A 21,317-nucleotide genomic window follows, 5' to 3' on the forward strand; every position below is an offset into this window, starting at 1 on the left:
TAAGTTTTACATGTAGTATGATCAACATTGATGGATAATCTGATAAAATGATAGGAGTAACTAATTAGCACGTAATCATAATCTTAATAACATATAGTGCAAAAATCGTATCATCAGTTGGTATAATTCAAATCCTTAGAAGAATAACAGATACAAGTCATGATATCTAACCTAAAAATTGCTCTTTACTCTCTTTTCTCGAGGTAAGGAACAACATAATTGGAGAGGAAGAACTTATTAAATACAAAAGTAACGCAATTTATGCCAGAAGCTAAGTTCCTTTCATTCGCTTTGTGGGAGCCGCACACACATAGCTGGAAGTCAGAAGGCCCATATGGTCATACACGTTGGAGTTGGCTGTTGGCACAATAGAGTAGTGCTATAATTTAAATCCTTAGAAGAATAGCAGATACAAGTCAAGGGAGTCCGGAGCCAAAAGGGTATAAAAATATACGATATAAACTAAAAGGGAACGGCCAAAAATTTATATACCAAAAGGGGTATAACGTGGATCAGCCCACGTTATAACCCAACTTTTTTTTTTTAATTTGTCAGATTCATTGAAACCGAAAAAAAAAAAATTTAAGTAAAACGCGGAGGGATCCACGTTATACGTTTCATTAATTTTTTCCCCTCCGTTTTACAAATAGTTTGTAAGACGTTGCCTCTATTTAAATCATATTCGGCTATGTTTTTAATAAAAAAAATTTATTGATTTTTTTAATTTTTTAAAGCATATAGTTAATTTTAGTGAATAACTCAAATAAATATTTTAACACATGCAATAATTAAATATGTGTTATATATGCGAACGAAATAAAAAATAAAATATAAGTTAAATAAACGTCACACATTAACTAAGTAATAAATGTTAAATTACATGATAACTATTAAACGGCACAAGACATGTTATATATTCTTGGAAGATTACATAAGGAAACAACAAATCGTACAAGTTAAGAAAAAACATAAAAACCAACAAGCAACAATAACTACTGATTTTTGTTGGGGCAGCGATTCTTGTTATGACTTGTTTGCTTGCACGTACTACACTTTCTAGCCATACGAGCAGGAGCTATATCCATTTCATTCCTCCTTCTAGTTGTAGTCCGCGTTCTGAAGTTCGCTCGCATTCGGTGTTTGCAATTAAGCGAAGGGAGAAGGTGGCCAATATGCCTCGTATCACTCCACGGTAAAAAATTTCAACGTACGTTTGCTTGTAAAACACTCGCAACCGTAGTACTTGCAAACATAGTCCTTTGGTTGAATTCCGCGGATATCACAAAATTTAATTGCATGTGAACATGGCATATGGTAGTTTCTCCATTTCCCACACGAACACTTTTTCCCTTCGGCGGAGACTTTATGGATATTTCCGCCCTTACCTTCGTGTGCAAATGTGAAATCAAAGACCCGCTTGCATTGTATTCTTTGCGTGTCGGGTATGCTTTAGGGACCTCTCCCCGGTATTCATCAAACTTCTTTTTAACAGCGCGCGGCCAAAACTTTTTATCCGCAATCAACAAATCAGCAAGGGTGCTTCTCTCAACAAACCGATCAACAAGATTTTTAAACGTATAACGGACCATGACAGTAATGGGCATTCCACGAGCTTTCTTCAATAAACCGTTGTAAGACTCGGAGACATTCGTTGTCATAGCCCCCCACCTATGACCGTTGTCGTTATGCAATGTCCATTTCTCTGCCCGCGGAAGAGATTTTAACCAAAGATACGGAGGTGACATTGTTTTGATTTGTTCCATCCTCATTTTATATTTCTTCTTCTGGTGCTCTGTAGCCGCCAACCACATTAGGTTCTCAAGGTCACTGTTGAGGAACTTTTTATTGAAGTTGCTTTTCAAATGCCGAACGCAAAATCTATGGTGTGTGGATGGTGGTTGTAACCAATCATGTGTTTGGACACATTGCAAGATGCCACGATGACGGTCGAAATAAGTCCAATTCCTTGTCTCTCACGAACAATATGTCTCCACAACAACACGAGGAACCACGTCCAAGACTCAAAGCTCTCACGTGCAACAATAGCATATGCAAGTGGAAAAATGTTATTGTTCGCATCAATTCCAACAAAGAATTAGCGGTTTCATCTCATACTTACCGTACGGATTTGTGCCGTCAATGAGATGACAGGCCGCAACTTTTGAATCCATCGATGCTTGGTTTATAAGCCCGGAAAAGAAACTTGAAGATGTGTTCACCTTGCATTGTAGTTGATTCGTGCTCCCGCTCAACAACGGTCCCGGATTGAAATATTTTAAAGCGATCATGTATCGGGGCAATGTCTTGAAAGAGATTTCAAAATCACCAAATACCATTTCAATAGCTTTCTTACGCCCTTTTGTGCTTTTCTATAACTAGGAGTAAACAAATGCAATCCTTTTATTTTTCTGAACCGACTTAATACCGATGTATGGATCGACCATAATATATGGTATCAACGTAGTAGCAATTAGGTATCGTTCAAATTGAAATGATCCTTTTGTAATCATCCGTGAGACAAGCGTGGTGGAGATCCGCTTTGCCTCGCCTTCCACATACCACTTGAAATTTCTCTAAAACGGATCATCCACTCACATCCCAACATATGACGCTTGCAAATAACCCTCCAAAATTTACCTTTGGACTGATCACAAATGAACTCTTTCTTTTCTTTAAGACCATATTGTCTCACTGCGCCTTTCATTTCCTGCTTGTTTTGAAATAACATACCTAATTGCATAATACAAGGAAAATTATCAACCCCCTAAAAATGGGCCAACAAATAAAAAGAATATTCATTGCCACCGTACTAACCTGATCTAATAAATTCAGGTTTTTTACAATCCCAAAGTGCAGATCGAACTGGACCGTCATCTCTCATGAAAGCAAAATCATCCGGGCCTTCTTCTGTGTTATCCAAATACGGAATCGCATTAGAATGGTAGCTAACGTTACCATCACTTCGACGATAATGTCTTCGCAAGAATGACCATCGTCATCGCTGGATGAGTAATCATTGTACGTTTCTGTGTGATCTAATGGGATATCACTATCTGACTCACCGGAGTGATCATTAGCTACATCATTATTGCTAACAATTTGTGTGAGCTGAGTTAATACGGGATTTTCTTCAAAATCGTTACACCTACAAACATAGGAAAATTCAAGGTTCAAATCTCGGAAACAATTAGTTAGAAGTCTCGTAGTTTAAGCGAAAAAAAACATCGTTATATTTACCTTTCTGTAAATGACTCTACTTGAGTAGCGCGATATCGAACTATACTCCCGCCGCCTAATTCACTTGTATCTGTAGCACTACTCGGTCCAGGAATATCACAGCTCTGCATAGTCATGGACCCTGTACTAATACGGCTAAACATCTGTGCTACTTCCTTCACTTCATTAGACTTGGTTGGATCTTGGATAGTCTGCTGAGCCAACCTGTACGATTCTTGATGTCCTAAAGCCTAAAAAAAAAATATTAAATAACAAGATTTGATAGTGGTCTAAGACACCTATAAAGACATCAAACATCTAATGGAATGTAATGTACGTACCAGTGCCTTATGCCTACCTGCCATGTGTTGGTATCCTCTAGGCACATTATGCGCAGGATTTCCTATAAAAGTGCGCGAGTGACGTCGATACCAATAAAAATACTCTGATAATGACTCTGGGTCTTCAGTTTCATACTCGGCCAGAATTACCCTTTGTCGACGATTTTTCCACAAAAGCTCCGTCTGTGCAAAATTTTGTTAAACCTCCACTGTTATAGCATACCGTTTGTCACGTTTGTAATGAGAAGGATCAATCTCAGCACATGATCCAGGAATATGTTGCTTCCTACCGAACTGTCTGAGAACGCGGTCCGCATGTGCCACTCTCGATATCCCACAAATAAGGGGAACTGCGCCATCCAAATATCTTGGCCACGCCGATAGCGCTCGGGGAGTCCATTAATGATGGCCTCTCGAATAAGGTCCACACAAACTACGATAGAAAGAACATAAAATTACATGATAATAAAATAAATAAATTACACATAAGCGTAACAATTATATCAAAACGCCATTAACAACCATAACTATGATAAAATACCGACCGTACGTTAGGTTGTTCAATACATCCCTACATATGGGTAGCACAACACGTGCCTCATTTTCGCGAGCTTTACGACGAGTCCACTTTCGTGCAAGAGCCGTGTGTGGGTCGAAGGGCCCTCAAAGGGTGGTGGCCGCGTCGGTATAATTCGCTCCCAAGCCCAAACCTATATTAAAAATTTAAAATAAATACATAAAAACCTTATAACTACCAAATAGGACAACCAAATAAAATTATATAATTTTAAAGGTCACGTACACACGCAATAAGGAAATGAATCCACACACATCCTTGGCTTTCTTCAACGAAGCGTGGCATAAACAAATATACAAATATGACAATACGGTGCTCCCCAAGCTTGTCTACTCATTGCTCTAAGGTCACGCATGTCGAAGCAAATAGTCTAAATTAAGTAAGTCACCGGACTTATCCCAGGAAATATCGTGCCGCCACAAAGCCATAGCAAGTACAACCTAACCCGCCGTTGTCAACAATTTTAAAGGGTACGATCCGTAATGTCATCTAAGCCTCTAACATATTCAATTAATTTATTTAGTTCTAACCTACTAACACCATTAAAACAATCCAGACTGGGTGCCCAACCAATAAGCTCAAGGATTAATTGTTGCCACCCAACAATATCTATATTTCTAGCATTAACATCATTCAAGGGATTACCATCAACAACCATGCCAAACATGATCTCAATATCTTGTAATATGATGGTCGCCTCACCCGTACGCAGATGAAATATGTGCGTCTCGAGACGCCATCTCTCTATAAGTGCGGTGATGCGAATCATATGATACACATCCTACCTCTACTACTCCCCTAAATCCATACAGGCCAAAGTAGTCAAGGATGCGAGGATGCAAAGGATGACGCTTCACGTGCTTTCAAAATTCGATATCCGCGCGGCGTGGAAATAGGCATCCGGTCGGTCCTGTCAAGGCACCATCCCACACAGCCTGTGATCGATGCTTCTCCTGGAGTGTTAACACATCATACACTTCTGGCCTCAGATGTATGCATACCCGTGGAAGCTCCATACCTTAGATAAAAAAAAAAAAAAATATTAAAGTCCAGAGCAAGCTATTTGGAGTAACTTACTATTAAAAAAAAATTATTATTCCAATTTTAGCAGAACAAATATGCACTGGCTAGATAAAGTCGACTTTCATTCGCCTTATTTAGAAATCACTGATAGTGGACCACATTAATGCCTATAAGGTATAGACAAAATAATTATCCACCCACTTAGACTTAGGTCCCATATAATAAAGCATTATCATGACATTTTAAGTATCTTTATTTTGGGCTACTGAGGCATCAATTAAATTTCACTTTTCTGATTATATAAATATCACAAAAATAATGTTAGACCGTTGATAATGTTAGCCACTTAGGAGTAGATCTTCCTAAAGCTCTTATGTAAATATCTAAGCGCACTAATTTTTAATTGGAGAAAACAAGTATTCAGTTGAGCATTGAAAAGGAAACACATGTATTATCGGATAAGAGTGTCACCAAATCGGCCAAATTTTATATAACAATCCACAAAAATAACGGTAACATAACAACAAATTTCTTCAAAAGTGCTACTAAACAAATCGGACCTTTATATAATAATGCTTCTAACAATCATATCTTAAGTTCAAATTAAAATAACACAAATAAGACAAACATATATCTTATACGTATTAAAATAACACAAATAAAAAATAACAATTAAGATATATAAGACAAACAAATATTCTACATCTACTAGAAATATACAATTATATGAGCTAGAAAAAATACCTTAATTTAGATAGCAACAAAAGATAAGAATGAACAAGTTGCTCCAAAAATTAGACTGTAACTGTAAAGTTTTAAAAGAAAATAAATGGAGGATAAGGAAAAGGAGAAGGAGATCAAAATTCTGTAAGTTGAAGATGGAGGAAGAGGCGGAGGAGAAGATGAAAATTTTAGGGCAACAAGTGAATGAGAGTCGGGGAGGGATCCACGTTTTACAAATATATATTTGTATAATGTGGAGGGATCCACGTTTTACTTAAATTTTTTTTTTCGGTTTCAATGAATCTGACAAATAAAAAAAAAAAAAAAAGTTGGGGTATAACGTGGATTAGCCCACGTTATACCCCTTTTGGTATATAAATTTTTGGCCGCCCCCTTTTAGTTTATACCGTGTACTTTTATACCCTTTTGGCTCCGGACTCCAAGTCAAGGCATCTAACTTAGAAATTGCTTTTACTTTCTTTTCTCGAGGTAAGAAATCACAAATTTAGAGGGTATAAATATAAAAGTAAGCCAATTTACAGTGGGTCATTTGCACGAATTACCTTCAAAGGTACTGGTCTTCAATTTTTGCCCCTCAAATTGGTGGTCTTTTATTTTTTCCCTTCGCCTAATACCCCGAGGTCCTGGGTTTAAATCCCGACTCAATAAAAAAAAAAAAAAGAATCTCGCATGGCAGAGTTTTACAAAATTTCAACTTAATAGAAAAAAATAAAATAAAATTTGCCTTAATGCAAACTTCTACCTTAAGGTAGAGATTTGCCTTCAGGTATAAGGCAAAACTCTGACTTAAGGTAGAGAGTTTTGCCTGCTGCAAACTCTACCTTAAGAAGGAGGGAGTTTGCCTCAAACTCGCGGTGATAGAGTTTGCGGTCAAACTCCGATCGTCAAGCGAGTTTCAAACTTTGCCGGGCGAGTTTCAAACTTTGATCGAGGCGAGTTTCAAACGTGCGCTAACGAATCCAACTCTTTGTGATTTTTTTTTAATTTTTTTTTAAAGTTTTTTGACTAAGCAGGGGTTCAAATCCGGAACTAAGGAATTTTTAGCGAAGGGAAAAAGTTAAAGACCACCAATTTGAGGGGAAAATATTAAAGATCAGTGCCTTTGAAAGGCATTCCGCACAAAAAAATGATTTACAATGGAGGCTAAGTTCCCTTCATTCGCTTCTGGGGAGCCACACAACATGTAGCTGGAAGTCAGAAGGCCCATATGGCCCATACACGTTGGAGTTGGCTGCTGCCACAATCGGGTGATGCTATAATTTAAAGCTTTAGAAGAACAGTAGATAAAAGTCATGACATCTAGCTTAAAAATTGCTCTTTACTCTCTTTTCTCGAGGTAAGAAACCAAAAAGTTAGAGGGGAAGATTTTATTGGATACAAAATTAACCCAGTTTATGCCGGAAACTAAGTTCCCTTCATGCACTTTACGCGGCCGCACAACACATAGTTGGAAGTCAGAAGGCCCATATGGTCCTACACCTTGGAGTAGGCTATTGACACAATATGGCGGTGCTATAATTTAAATCCTTAATTGAGTAGCATATATTAGTATGAAATCTAACTTAAAAAGTTCTATTTACTCTATTTTCTCGAGGTAAGAAACCATAAAATAGAGGGGACAAATTTATTAAATATAAAAGTAAGCCAATTTACACTAGAAGCCAAGTTTCCTTCATTTGCTTCGCGGGAGCCATACAACACATAGCTGAAAGTCAAAAGGCCCATATAGTCCACGTTGGGGTGGGCTGTTGCTACAATAAGGTGACGCTATAATTTAAATCCTTATAAGAATAGCAAATACAAGTCCTGATATCTAACTTAAAAGTTGCTCTTTAGTCGCTTTTCTCGAGGTAAGAAACCACAAAATTAGAGGGGAAGAATTTATAAAATACAAAAGTAGTCATTTACACTGGAAGCTAATTTCCCTTCGTTCGCTTCGCGGGAGCCGCACTACACAACTGTTAGTCAGAAGACCTATGTGGCCACACACGTTGGAGTTGGCTGTTGCCACAATAGGGTGATGCTATAATTTAAATCATTAGAAGAATAGTTGATACAAGTCATGACATCTATCTTAAAAAATGCTTTTTACTCTCTTTTCTCGAGGTAAGAAACCACAAAATTAGAGGGGAAGGATTTATTAAATAAAAAAGTAAGTTTGCTTACACCAGAAGCTAAGTTCCCTTCATTCTCTTCGGGGGAGTAGCATAACGCATATTTGGAAGTCAAAAGGCTCATATGGCCATACACGCGGGAGTTGGTTGTTGGCACAATAGGATGGTGTCTTACCGCACCGTAGGCAGATACACGGTAGGGTTTGTGGTGGTGTTCAGGATTCCAATGTATTTAGTCTAAGATCAGTGAACTTATCGACAAACCACTTCCATTCCATTCTTAAGTAAGTGGGAGCACAATCATTTTATCCACAATCGAAAGTAATTTTGGGTAAACAAGAGCGGAGACAATTGATATTGCTGATTTACTATATTTGCCATGTCATCGCATTTGAAAATTATGTATTTATTTTTGCGAGGCACTGTTGGTTACTCCCTCCGTCTCAATTTATGTAATACACTTTCATTTTTAATTTGTTTCAAAATGAATGATACATTTCTATCTTTAGAAATAATTTAACTTAAAACTTCACCTTTTACCCTTAATGAAATAATTTACGGTACCACAATATACATAGTGCATTTCAGACCACAAATTTCAAAAGTCTTTTTTTCCCCTTAAACTCCGTGCCTAATCAAACCATATCACATAAATTGAGACGGAGGGAGTATGTGTCTAAAAAATACAATTTGACTTGAGTACTAGTATACAATAGGTATGAATCTTAATTGACATGTTAAAGCGGAAATTAGCGAAGGTGAGGGGGTTGAGTACGTGCTCTTTCAATTTTTTTGTTTAAACTTTATACTGAGTTAAGGGGTCGTTTGGTTGGTGAACAAGTTATAACTAATTATAATGACGGGATTATAATATGATTATTAAATAGTGGTGGAATTATTTAGTGGACATACTTTGACAGATGTTTGGTTGATTGGATTAAAAATGAAATATGTGCGGGATATAACATGAAACATGTATTTAGTTTTACACTAGATAAACTTGGATAAACTTTTATTTCTAATTAAATATTGGACTTGTAAAGGATTTCGGGAAAAAAAGTTTCGGAGAAAAACATATTTTATCATTTTGGTATTTTCTTTGAGATTGTAATCCACATTGAGGATGGTATAAAGATAATACCACAATTACAATATAAACAACTTAGAGTTATTGATTCAGAAATTGAAAGTTTAACCAAACATAGAATAAAATAATACTCCTTCCTTTTCATTTGATGTGATAATTTTCTCTTTTCGAGAATTTATTTGACTAAATCGAAGCTAAATTAAATTAATTAGATTAAATCAATATTTTAAGATTAAAGTTTATATATTTAAAAACTACATGAAAAGTACTTAAGTTATAAATTTTCTCATATTAATTTGGTGAAAAATACATATTAAAATGTTGGCCAAAGTTGATACAATTTAAATCTTGGGAAGCGAAAAATGTGAATTGGGATAGAGGAGTACCACATTTTATTCCGAGATTTTATTATCCCAAATCCCATAAATGAAATAAACTAAGTAGACGTTTGGCCATAGAAATAAAAAACTTTTTCATTTTTTTTGGAATTTTGAAGTTACAATCATAGCTTTTGCAAATAGTATTTTTTTGTTAAAATATACTTGTTTTGGTGGTGAAAAAAGCTATTGTTCTTATTTTTTAAATTTCAAATACAACTTAAAATTTTCATGGCTAAATATTAATTTTTAAAAAAGTGAAAAAAATTTCTGGAAAAAAGTGAATAATTCTTATAGCCAAACATAGGGCTGAGCATAAATACCGAAAACCGAAAACCGAAACTTCAACCGAAACTTCAAACCGAACTAGAACCGAACTAGTTTGGTTTTGTTTGTGTCCATCGATCAAAAAACCGAAACCGAAATAGCCGAACCGAAGTTTGATAAAACCGAACCGAAAAACCGAACGCGCACCGAAATTTAATACATTACCCAAAAAAATTAAAATAGTCCAGTCCCATTAAGTTTAAAGCAAAAAAAACCCAATTGTAATAAGTCCTCTTTTGCATTTATACCCCTAATTTTCCACTGCAATTGAAAAAATCAAATATCCTTAACAAAGAAAGGTAACTAAGATGTCTCTTTAGGATTAATATATGTCCTTTATGTGTTTTCTTAATTATTCTTACGGTATGTATATAACATCGAGTAATCCTATGTCATGATTATATAGTTTTCTCTCTCTTGTGTATCTGTTTGTTTGATTTTGATTTCAATTTATCGGTTTATGTTTTATTGCTTTTGAGAATATGAATTAGTGTCAATAGGAATGACTTAATATTATATTAAAAAAAATCGAATTGAAAAAAAACCGAAAACCGAACTTTAAAAAATCGAAACTGAAAGAATCAAGACATTAGTTTGGTTCGGTGTTTGTGTCCCACCTTCAAAAAAAACCCATAATAGGCGAAGTTGATAAAATCAGAACCGAAAGCAGAACATGGCTAACCAAACAAGTATAAAAGGAGGGAGTAGTAAAATGGAATAGACAAAAACAATTTAAAGACACGAGCTACGTCGTTTTGAAGACTTTAAGTTAGCCCTTGTCCAATTGAAGCCTACCTACATCCCAAAGTAAATTTCACTTCTCTCTCTTGGATCTCAAAACAAACAGAAGAAAAAAGCCATGGCTACATCATTGACAATGGCGGCTCGTCGAGCTGCAACCAACTTCACTCAAGCCACTTCTCTTATTCAGCGCCGTGGCCTTGCCGGCTCAGCTGGTAATCTTTTCATTTATTGTTATACTCATTCCATACTAATTTATGTGGCACTTTGTGCTTCCTGTGACTCGATTTGATTAATCTTATTTCTATTAATGTTTGATCCATGAATATACAATCATTTCATTTATTGTTAATTTACGTGGCACTTTTCGCTTCCCTAGATTAATTTGACTAATTTTTTGAAGTTAAATTGGATTAGATCAACTCAGTGTTATAAAATTAAATATAAAAAAATGATGAAAAAAATACATTTTTGCACGGTATAATCATTTCCGTTAATGAAATGGAAATGATTATATATTCATGGATCAACAGTGAATATACAATCATTTCATTTATTGTTATACACTTAGGCCTCGTTTGGTACAAGGATAAGGATAAATAATCCCGGGATTATATTTGAGATGAATTTATTCCACGTTTGGTTGGGATAAAATGGTGGTATAACTGATCCCGGGATTGTAGTGTTATTTTATCCCTGTGGGAGGGTGGAATAACTAATTCTGGGATAACTTGTTTCCAACCAAACGACCCCTTATACTTATAAGTTGTAATTCTTCTCATGTCAATATGCTGAAACAATACATTTGAAAATGTTGGTCAAAAGTTTATATAGTTTGAATCTTAGAAAACGAAAAGTGTCACATAAATTGGCACAGAGGGAGTAGTTCTTTGTTTTTAATTTATTGATGGTATTGAAATGTGAATATTTCCAGAGCATCACGGGCCTCCTAAGGTCAATTGCTGGAAGGAGCCGTTGAATCCTGGCCAATGGAAGGAAGAACATGTTAGTTCTCTTACTATAACATCCACGTTATCGACGAAGCTTTGTTTTTAGATTACGTTCTATGACAGTATACTTGTTACTCCCTTTTTGATTTGTTAAATGTAACAGCTTAAGTTTTTTCGCAATTGTCTGTTCAAAAGGAGCAAACTTTTTTTGGGGCTTTAACGAATTAATACTTGTACAGTTTTGACAATTGCAACTCGGAATATCATCGGATTCAAACTTATTCTGCCAAAAACAGAAGTCGTCATGTGATGCGTCATTTTCTCTCAACAAACGCTATGACAATATTATATGTTCACTTCGTCTTGTAATAAACAAACGCTAAATAATTTTATATGTTACACTTCTTCATATAGTAAAATAATTATACAAATTCAAACTTCTGATTTGATAAGGAGAGAGTTTTAGTGGAATTGTATGGATATTACGGGATATCCGGAATAACAATGTGTTACATGAACTAGTATGGAGTACTAACTGTGAGGTAAGGTAAGGTAGTATGTGTAGTAAGGTAATTTAGATTTGGAGAATTGGTATATTATGCATTTAAAGTGGCTTTATATCAAAGACCTTCATTAAGACACTATCAGGAGAGCTTGACCCAAAAAAAAAAAAATCAGAAGATCTACTTGAATAGTTCCTAGACCCATCCATGTCAAGGATGAAGAGTAGGTTTTAAAAAAGCCTATGGGAACAGACCTACTTGCTACTTGGAAAGTTGTTCAGAACCCTTAATCTCACTTACAATAGTCATTAAGATAAAGAGAATAAGAGAAATACCTATAGGTCACTATTGGAGTTTCAGCAAAGCTGAGGCTCTGTTTGGTGATATAGGTATAGTTTTACCGAAACAAATAAAACGAAAAATGGATTTTGTTCAAGAATGATATCTTAGTGCAACTGTACATATCCAATTCATCAGTATTATTGGTGATGATCTTGTCCGATCCTACTTTGACGATCTAGTGCATTTATTATATAAAGAACTTGTATTGCATATCTTATATATATGATAAGAGAAAGTGTGTTTTTTTCCAAAATAAGTAAAGGATCGTTTGACTAAATTAAAAAGAAACAAACCAGAGAATTGTGTTGCTGGTGCTTGTTTTTTCTCGACCAAACTACACCTGGATCAATTTTATTCGAGTCCTTTTTGGTGTAAGACTAATTTAGATTTGGCCGATTTTGGACCCAATTTGATCATATTTGGCTACACTAGAATCTTAAAACAGGATCAACCTAATTCCTACTGTACCTGTATTAATGAAGTTCACAATCTCAACCTAAGTAAACTTGTCTTTTGGCGCCTTTTGGAATTTAAAATGCAGACATTTATGGTTGCAAATGATGTTTCTCTTTGCAGTTTGTGATTGTATCTTTGTCCGGTTGGGGCTTGCTTTTCTATGGTGGATACAAGCTCTTCACTGGAGGCAAGAAGAACAAAGAAGAGGTACTTGTCTGTTCTGCTGAAAGTGCAAGTAATGCTTTCTATTTACTTTTGACGAACTGTTTCAGGAAATAGAGATAATCATATCTGCTATAAGCAATGTTTTTCAGTAGATTGCCCAATCTAGTTAGAATCTCAATCAACCTACGATGAGACTGAGAAGAGAGTGTCTTGTAAATTCAATGGCATGTTTAAAACACTAAAAGGTTACCGGGAACAACTAAAAAAACATTAAATGGCTGTTTGGGAATCAAGTTAAGAATCAGGAAACTTTAGCATGGTGTATATGTATTCTTTCTTATAAACCAAATAATAGCAGTCCGTGTCTCTGTTAATCCCTAAAAAGATGCTCTGGTGTTCTTAATTTAGAAATATGAACGTGAAACTTGAAAAAAGGGTAAATTATATTTCGCTCCTATCACTGCCCTCTCTCTGATGGCCACTGGTGCAAAGAGAAAGAACACTATCACAACATTATGCCCTGATACAGTTGTCAGTCAACATTTTCCTGGCCAACTAATTAATTATGTAGTAGGGTATATGAGTGGTCATTGCTATCAGTGTACTATATCAGTTTTCATGCAATTTTCTTGGCACACAATTTTCAACAGAGAATAGGTTTACCTAAGTTTGCCGGTTCCAAGCTTAGATATATTAGGAGGATCACCGTAGCTTGATAGCCTGCTAAAATAGTTTTAAATTTGAATATTGAATGACATGAATAAAGTCAATTAGTCAGCCTCAATTAATTTGAGATTGAGGCACAGTTGAATGATTGAAAAGTTAAGTTTACCTATCAGTGAGGGGAGATAGGGAGTGTGTCACCTTGAGATATATGATTAGAAGGGCTAGACATAGTGAGAACAAGTAAAATTTGTAAGCCTCCATTTCTTTGGTAAACTTTATCAGTTTTGAGTGCAGGGAGGGAGAAGTGAGGAAAGACTGAGGTTGCATTTTGGGGAATTTATATAGGTGTCAAAGCGACAAAGTTAAAAAACTTTTTTTTTTTTTTTTTCCATTCAAGCAGTTAGTTATATCTGTTTTGGAGTTTTGTAGCCATTCAATATTTTAAAGTTGCAAAGGTATCCCCAGCTTCTTTTCCTTATGCAGTTCCATGGATTCACCTATTCCAAATAATGGTTGATACATGTATTTGCTGTTTCATTTGCACAAAACTCTGCAGTAGGCTACCTAATTCAAATGCATTTTCTTTGTTGAAAATATCCAACATACTCCCCTAGGATTTACACCTGAGCTGAGGGTCTATCGGGTAAACAAGCTACTGCCAAAGGTACACTCTACCCTCCCCGGACCTCACTTCTGGGATTACACTGGGTATGTTGTTGTACTTCCCTAGGATGTTTAAAGAGCCTTTTTGTTGTTGAATAACATTGCTACAGATTCTTTATGGTCATAGGAAATATGAGAAATGGAAATAGGAGCCAAGTTAGTTGGAAAGGGATTTCTTTGGTTAGAAGAAAGAAAGTGGGGTATGCGGTTGATAAAAGCTTTCATGAGAAAACAAATAACGTCTCTACTTTTATGTGTGTACCCAAACCTCGAAAGATTTTGAGAACCAAGTCAAATGTGTTAAAAAAAAGGTATGTGTATACCCAAGACAAAGAGGACTAAGACAGCCGCTGGGAGACATTGGATATAACCAGCCTTCAAAGGAGGAGGAGGGAAAAGCTACTTTCAATTTAAATTGGAGAAATGCTGGGTTTTGAACAAGGTTTACATTTCAGTGAATTCTCATAATGATAGATCATATAAGCAAAGAATTTTTTAAAACTCAATTGTTGATACATGAGTAGAGCTAGAATTTCCAGCTATGTATGCCAGATGGACTTTGATTTTATAAGGACTTTATATTTTGGGATATTAAAGTTCTGTCAGTCGAAATTATAGTAGATTATAGGGATTATTTGCTGATACAATAATCGCTTTTTTTTTAATGTCCTTTACCTGCCATGCGAATGGGGCTGAGTTTTTCTCTGTTTGAGAGGAATGACATCCTATTTTATCCTTTATTTGTGCAGAATTTGGTGCCAGCATCACAATAAGGTGGGAATTTCCGTCGCATCATACTGAGGTTGGGATATTTCAAGTCCGAAACTGAGAAGTTCTCTCTAATAATCCAGCTTTTTGGACATTCAATTCTCATTTTATGAATTTTCTTATCATTATAAAAATTACCAGAGAGCCTGTGAGCTCCTAAATGGTGGACAAAAGTTGGTTGCATCAATACTGCAACACACTTCTTTCTTTTGTATGCTATGATGGTAAATGAAATTGGTTTTTGTTCATTTGCCTTTCTAAGCTTCATTGTCATCTTGATCATGTAGTAGTATGGAAATTGTGTACACATTAATTTGAAGATCCATGTACCATAATTTGTAGAAGCTTTGCACTTGCAGACTGAGGCAGTAAATCTTGACGCCCCTGAGAATCGAGTTAATGAGGATGTCCTCAAATAACTGTGTGTTTTAACCTAATCACAGTTATTAAACATTCATATGTGATACTCAGTTCCTCCATTAGTCTCATTATGAGTCTGGATAGAAAACATAATATGTTCGGTGATTTCATGAAAATTTCCCAAAATCATCCTTCATCATCCAAAATGTCGAGCTTAAAGTTGGTGGTTTCCATTTTATGCATTTACCTACTGTTAAGATGAGACTGCTTCCTCTTCCTTGCCCTTCTCCCTCTCATCATTCGTTCCGGTGTTCCTTTTGCAATATTCTTATATCGTAGGGCATGAGGAGTTTCATGGGGGAAAGTGTTTGTTTGTTTGTTTGTTTTTTTTTTTTTTTTTTTGTTTTGTTTTGTGGGGGGGGGGGGGGGGGTTGGGGGCCGGGTGTGTGGGTGGGGGATGGAAGTGATTAGTAAGTGGAAGCAGCAAATTACAACTCCTGCAGGAAACTAACAAAGACGCAAGTATATGTCTTACATATTAAACTAAACATAGAAACATAATAATCTTACATCGAAATGAAGCAAACATTTAGCATTCTCTCAGGCAACTACTGGATATACTACAATTCAGACACATCTGTTTCAGTCCATGTCTTTTCCCTCCTCTTCCAAGTTGGCAGCAGAGCTTTTAGAATGGTCTTCGTCTTCTGTTTCCTTATCATTCTCAGCGTCAAGGTTGTTATCTTCTGAAGTCATTTCAGCATTTTTTACACGTGTGGAAGAACTGTGAATATTGCCATCCAGCCTTTCTTCTGTATCTGTAAAAATGGTGTTGTTTTCATTTTCTGCTCGTGCAGTGCTATTGAGTTTTTGATATCTGGCCTCTTGTGAAATTCTGCTTGACTGGTCTACCTCTTCTTCTGTTTCTTGATGATTCTCAACCTGAAGATCATCTGCTTTTACATCTCGTTCAGCAATAATTTCATGCTCCGAAGAATTGTGAAGATTGTCAGCCTGTTTTTGTTCTTGACGTTCTCTACTGATGCCTGTTACTTGTAATTGTGTAGTTTCATCGGATATTTTGTTTCTGGCTTCTTTTGAAACTCTGTTGATCATAGAAGCAGCTGTCTTTGTAGGCACTTCCTGAGAACTCTGCGCCATCTCAGATTCCGAGTTGTTGGCTTCTCTTTCTTGCCCTTTCCCGTTCATCTCATTTGTGTCAGATTGCCTTCCTTCTCGGATACCTTCTTCACTTCCTGCAGATTTCTTAGGGTTAGGTAATGTCTTACATGGTGAAGCATCATCGAGGTTTGAGCTATCATCTTGCATTCTCTGTCTCCTCATATCTGGTTTCTGTTCTGGTTGAAACCTGATTTGGTTTCCAAATTTTTCTTCCAGATCTTTAAATTGTTGGGTTTTATGTGTCATGTCAATCCTGTGATCTTGTGAACCTGATTCATTCATGCTGTCCGGGTCCACACTTTTCTCTTGCTTATGTTCCTCTTTCTCCAGTTTACTGCCTCCAACTGTGTCATTTGTTTCACTTTTCTGTATTTCTTTAAAGAACTTTCTGTTTCTCATGCTTAGGATGCTTCTTTTAGCAGTATTCCCATCACTTTCAGTGACCTTGCTCTCTGCAATTACTCTCCGACTCTTCCCTTTTGTCTTTCTTATGTGCTCCTGCTTCACTCTTGATGCATCTGTACTCTTGTGATCATCCTTCATTTCTAACTTCACCCAACTTTTATAACGCCGTCCAGACTCCTGTCTATTACTTTGAGAATCGGCAAAACTTCCTTGATCACCTTCGATTTCTGTTCCATGTTCTTTCCAATCTGTGGCATCTACTACACCATCTTCCTTGCTCTGATTTTGTACTTGACCACTATGATTGATAGTTTCCGCGGATGCATGCCCACTATCATACCTTTTCTCTTCTAGGAAATTTTTCCCGGCTTTAGAACTGTCAGCGGTCTCTCTTTTGCCATCCAAAGTCTGAACAATGGTGCTTCCGTTGCCTGGAACTTCTTCTTCAACAGTTCTCAACTCTTGAGACTCCTGTTCTCCAGTGTTGCTGTCTTCATTTTGCCTCGTGGCTTGATCTAGCTTGGGGGCAGATTCATCGGCATTTCTGTGTATATTTTCTGTTGAATTCTTCTGGTCATCTGTTTTGATGGATTCATGCAATTCTTCTGTTTCTCCTTCAGTTGCTTCTATCCTTCCAACAGCCTTGGTCGTGAAGTTTATACGTGGATTTGATGGATCGTCTGCACTCACTGACCAGACTTTTACAGGTAAGTCATTTTCGGCTTCCTTCTGTTGCGATGATTCAGAAATAACCTTAACCTGGGAATCCTCTGGGTTCGTTTCTGTAAGTTTTTCTCTGAGCATCTTGATTTCATCCTGCCTTTCCTCGAGAGCCACTTCGATTATTCTTTGTTCATCTTTAAGGGAAGAGATTGTCGACTTCATTTCCATGATCCTGCTCTCAAGATCCCTTTTCTGCGTACGAAGCCACTGCATCTTGGATTTGATTTCTACCGCTTTCCTTTTAGCTTCTTTCGAATGTTCTCTTTCTTTCTGTTCCACAGGTCACAGTCACTATTTTATTAGGTAGTAGCATAATAAATTTGCATGAAATTAGCAAAAATACAGTAATGAAAAATCTTCTTTTTTGTTCCTTTTCATCTCATGAATAGGAAGAATAAAATACTTTTCACATCTTTTTTTATGTGATTTAGATTTTAGCATATAAGTCTGTATCTGTCGCTTCAGAATCATAGGCTCAAAACTAAGGCTCAAAACTAAATCTAAAAGCTTAATGTTTTCTCTTAAATCCTCTTGAAGCAATATAAACTCTTAAAACCAACCTGTTAAAACTTACTGTTTAACTGCAATAAATGGTTTGAAGTCTAAACTAGAGCCACCCACAGTGATGTGACATACATGCATGACCACAGGGTTTGTTCAAGGATTGCGTCTGAGCTTTGGGTATGAAGTCGCCTTGTTAGGGAGATCTTTACTCCCAGTGTGGCAATTTTTGGCACGAATCCGGATTTAATCAGATCCCAATACTGGTACCTAATACGTGGCGGAAAACTAAAACAATACACACACGGAACTGGATTTGGCTCAAGAACTGTGTTAATCTAACCCCTCCCCCTCCCTCTTCTCCCCTCCCCACAATAATGTGACATACATGCAATGATCAATAGGGTTGTGGTGGCCTGATTAAATCTTAGGTTCAAGCTCTGTGTATGAAGTCGCCTCTATTGGGGAGCTTTACCTCAATATGGGACTTCTTGAATTCAAATTTAGACAGCCCCAATACGAGTATCGAATATCGGGTGGAAAACCAAACAAAACATACATGTATGGAACTGGATCTTGCTCAAGAACTGTGTTGACCTACCCTCCACCCCCAATCCCCACAAGAAAAAAGCAAAAAAAGAAACACACACACACAACAGATCTAGAGAGAGCACCTGCAAGAGGAGTTTAAGGTCGATGAGTTCAGTTTCTCTGTCTTTGACAAGGAGGTTGAAGATGCGCCTTTCTCTAAGCTTGTGAAGAATCAACACTCCAAATATTGCAACCCCAAAAGCAAGAAGCACCAACACTGCATATGTTCTTCCTCTACTTCCATTGTTGTGACTCTGCATGTGTCCCTTCATGCTACCCCCCTTTGCCATCTCTCTCTCTCTCTCTCTCTAGAAATATATAGAAAATGGAGAAAACAAGAATGGCCTGAATCTCTCTCTCTCTCTCTCTCTCTCTCTCTCTCTCTCTCTCTCTCTCTCTCTCTCTCTCTCAGCTCTTCCTATATGTCAAACACAGTGTCACATTGCATGTTTCTTGTCATCTCAAAGTGGTTTTCAAACTGCCCTTCTACCTCTCTCTATTTTTTCTGTTTCTATGCGCACACACATGGAGGCACAGTTAAAAAACAAGATTTTTAACAGTGAGGAAAATAAAAGTAGGTAAATCAAGTTTTACAAGTGACATTACACTCCTTTCAATCCTTCAAGGCGCCCTATCCCACCTCTATTGCCTCCACCTCCACCCCTTTTATGACGTTTGCCTAAATTGTACTCGTTCAGTTTCAATTTATGCTATACTTTTCGCTCATCGAGAGTCAATTTGACTAATTTTTAAAGTAAAATGAATTAGATTAACTCAACATTTTAAAATTAGTAATTAGATATTAAAAAACAAAACAAAAAGTACTATAAGATACAGTTCTTCTCATGTTTGAAAAAATATACTTTAATTATTGATCGAACTTTATATAGTTTGAATTTCAAAAAGTGAATAAGTGTCACATAAATTGAGATGGAGGAAGTATGTAAATGATCTTAAGATAATATTTTCTACTTACTTATTAAATACCAAAAAATAAATAAAAAATTTATTTATTTCCCAGAAAAAAGTATAAAAAATATTTTCGGTCATACCAAACACACCCTGAGGAAAAGAGTAGCGGAAATAACAAGGTTTGATGGATAAATGTGCATGGCATGGGAATTGTACAAAGTGCATTTCTTTTTAGTTAATAATACGTTCTCTTACCTAATTGGCTTGATTATCCTCTAAATTCTCGTCTTATTCATTGCAAGAGAGTTGGCTTTTCAACTTTAAAGTAAACTGATGAGGCTGGCAAAAACTGTAACACCGTTTTTTGTGATCAACCAATGCTCTACATTCGTCTTGCATACTTTACTTGCGTGCAACAGTGGCTTTAGTTAATGTACTAAAAATTTAAAAAGTCGCATTAGTTGCTTTTTCTTTTTTCATCCGTTATAACTTACAATGTCTTCAAAATTCTATTAAAAGCTCATTTGGAGTAGCTGATTATAAATAGTTGGTTGTAGAAATATTTCTAAGTGCCGAAAGCTGTCGTGTTTGCATAGAAGTATTGAAATCGATAAAAAGCAGTTGTCACGTTTGAAGAAAAAAATGTTGATAACCTACTTATTATTTAAAATGTCTGAAACATTCTTAAATTTTTTACAAAAATTAGGACAGATTTGTAGTGTCTTTGTAAAGAAAAGGAGAAACGACGGATATAAAATGAAGATGAAGTTAGATGTTTTATTTTGAAAATTCAAAAAGATATTAAGATTAAAATACTAAAAGTTTTGATCAAAATAAAAAACGCTTATAAGCTGGAAAGTCATAAGTTAGGAACTGATTTTAACTTATAAGTACTTTCATTGTTTATCAAACGCGCAAATAAGTTAAAAAAAAGCTTATAAATCTGTTTGACTAGCTTATAAGCTTAGTCAAACACCCTCTATATCCCCTTCACCCACCCACGCTCCCCCACCCCACACCATCTCTTGCCGAATGGTAAAAAGTTAAAAATCTTATATCAGTAACTGACTGAGAGTATAATCAACAAAATTCGATCAAATGACTTTGTGAGAAGCTATGCGGTATTTGCCTCCTAAAACACGCCTTGGTGTGAAATAAGAAGCTTCCTTTTAGAAATTGTAATTAGGGAGAAAATTAGGAGGACTTTAAATTTACATATTGTCAGCGTAAATAATTGCACCATGTTATAAATTTTTTTATATACAAGCCTTCTTAAAATATGAAATTTGAAATCTTAAAGAGTACTCTTATCGAAATTAATTATGATTTAAAAATCTAATTTAAGCATTAGAACTCTATGCTCGTATTTAATGATAAGAGTGATATAGGGAAAAAATAATAACTTTTTCTTGATTTGCTAAAATGAACATAAGTTGACTAGTAAAAGGAAAACAGACAGGTACTAATAAGTTAACGCTCAAGTCTATGTATCAATAGTACCTATTCTAATCATATGATTTTAATTACCAGGGACAATATCAAAGAAGAAAATGTTTTCTTTGCCAAATTCTGATTTCGGTCAT

At 36.0% G+C, this 21,317-nt stretch overlaps 2 protein-coding genes across 2 annotated transcripts; one reads left to right on the forward strand and one right to left on the reverse strand.

Moving 5' to 3' along the window:
* Window positions 1–10,629: 10,629 nt before the first annotated feature.
* LOC132031145 (uncharacterized) lies at window positions 10,630–15,308 on the forward strand. Its single transcript, XM_059421011.1, has 4 exons — window positions 10,630–10,762; window positions 11,482–11,552; window positions 12,919–13,005; window positions 15,042–15,308. Exons 1-4 carry the CDS (start codon window positions 10,666–10,668, stop codon window positions 15,063–15,065), a joined length of 279 nt encoding a protein of 92 aa, XP_059276994.1. The 5' UTR covers window positions 10,630–10,665; the 3' UTR covers window positions 15,066–15,308.
* A 559-nt stretch (window positions 15,309–15,867) lies between these two features.
* Window positions 15,868–19,159, reverse strand: LOC132029312 (uncharacterized). Its single transcript, XM_059418617.1, has 2 exons — window positions 18,906–19,159; window positions 15,868–18,000 (listed from the first exon to the last, which is right to left on the reverse strand). Exons 1-2 carry the CDS (start codon window positions 19,110–19,112, stop codon window positions 16,063–16,065), a joined length of 2,145 nt encoding a protein of 714 aa, XP_059274600.1. The 5' UTR covers window positions 19,113–19,159; the 3' UTR covers window positions 15,868–16,062.
* Window positions 19,160–21,317: the final 2,158 nt, after the last annotated feature.

This window comes from Lycium ferocissimum, chromosome 9 (assembly GCF_029784015.1).
Source record: "Lycium ferocissimum isolate CSIRO_LF1 chromosome 9, AGI_CSIRO_Lferr_CH_V1, whole genome shotgun sequence".
Taxonomy (NCBI): domain Eukaryota; kingdom Viridiplantae; phylum Streptophyta; class Magnoliopsida; order Solanales; family Solanaceae; genus Lycium; species Lycium ferocissimum.

Excerpts from the sequence above, each read along its gene's own strand:
- LOC132031145 (XM_059421011.1), top strand. The coding sequence starts at position 10,666 with ATGGCTACATCATTGACAATGGCGGCTCGTCGAGCTGCAACCAACTTC. Across the intron at positions 10,763-11,481 it reads TGGCCTTGCCGGCTCAGCTG|AGCATCACGGGCCTCCTAAG; the intron begins GTAATCTTTTCA and ends GAATATTTCCAG. Across the intron at positions 11,553-12,918 it reads GCCAATGGAAGGAAGAACAT|TTTGTGATTGTATCTTTGTC; the intron begins GTTAGTTCTCTT and ends TTCTCTTTGCAG.
- LOC132029312 (XM_059418617.1), bottom strand. The coding sequence starts at position 19,112 with ATGGCAAAGGGGGGTAGCATGAAGGGACACATGCAGAGTCACAACAAT. Across the intron at positions 18,001-18,905 it reads ACCTTAAACTCCTCTTGCAG|AAAGAAAGAGAACATTCGAA; the intron begins GTGCTCTCTCTA and ends CCTGTGGAACAG.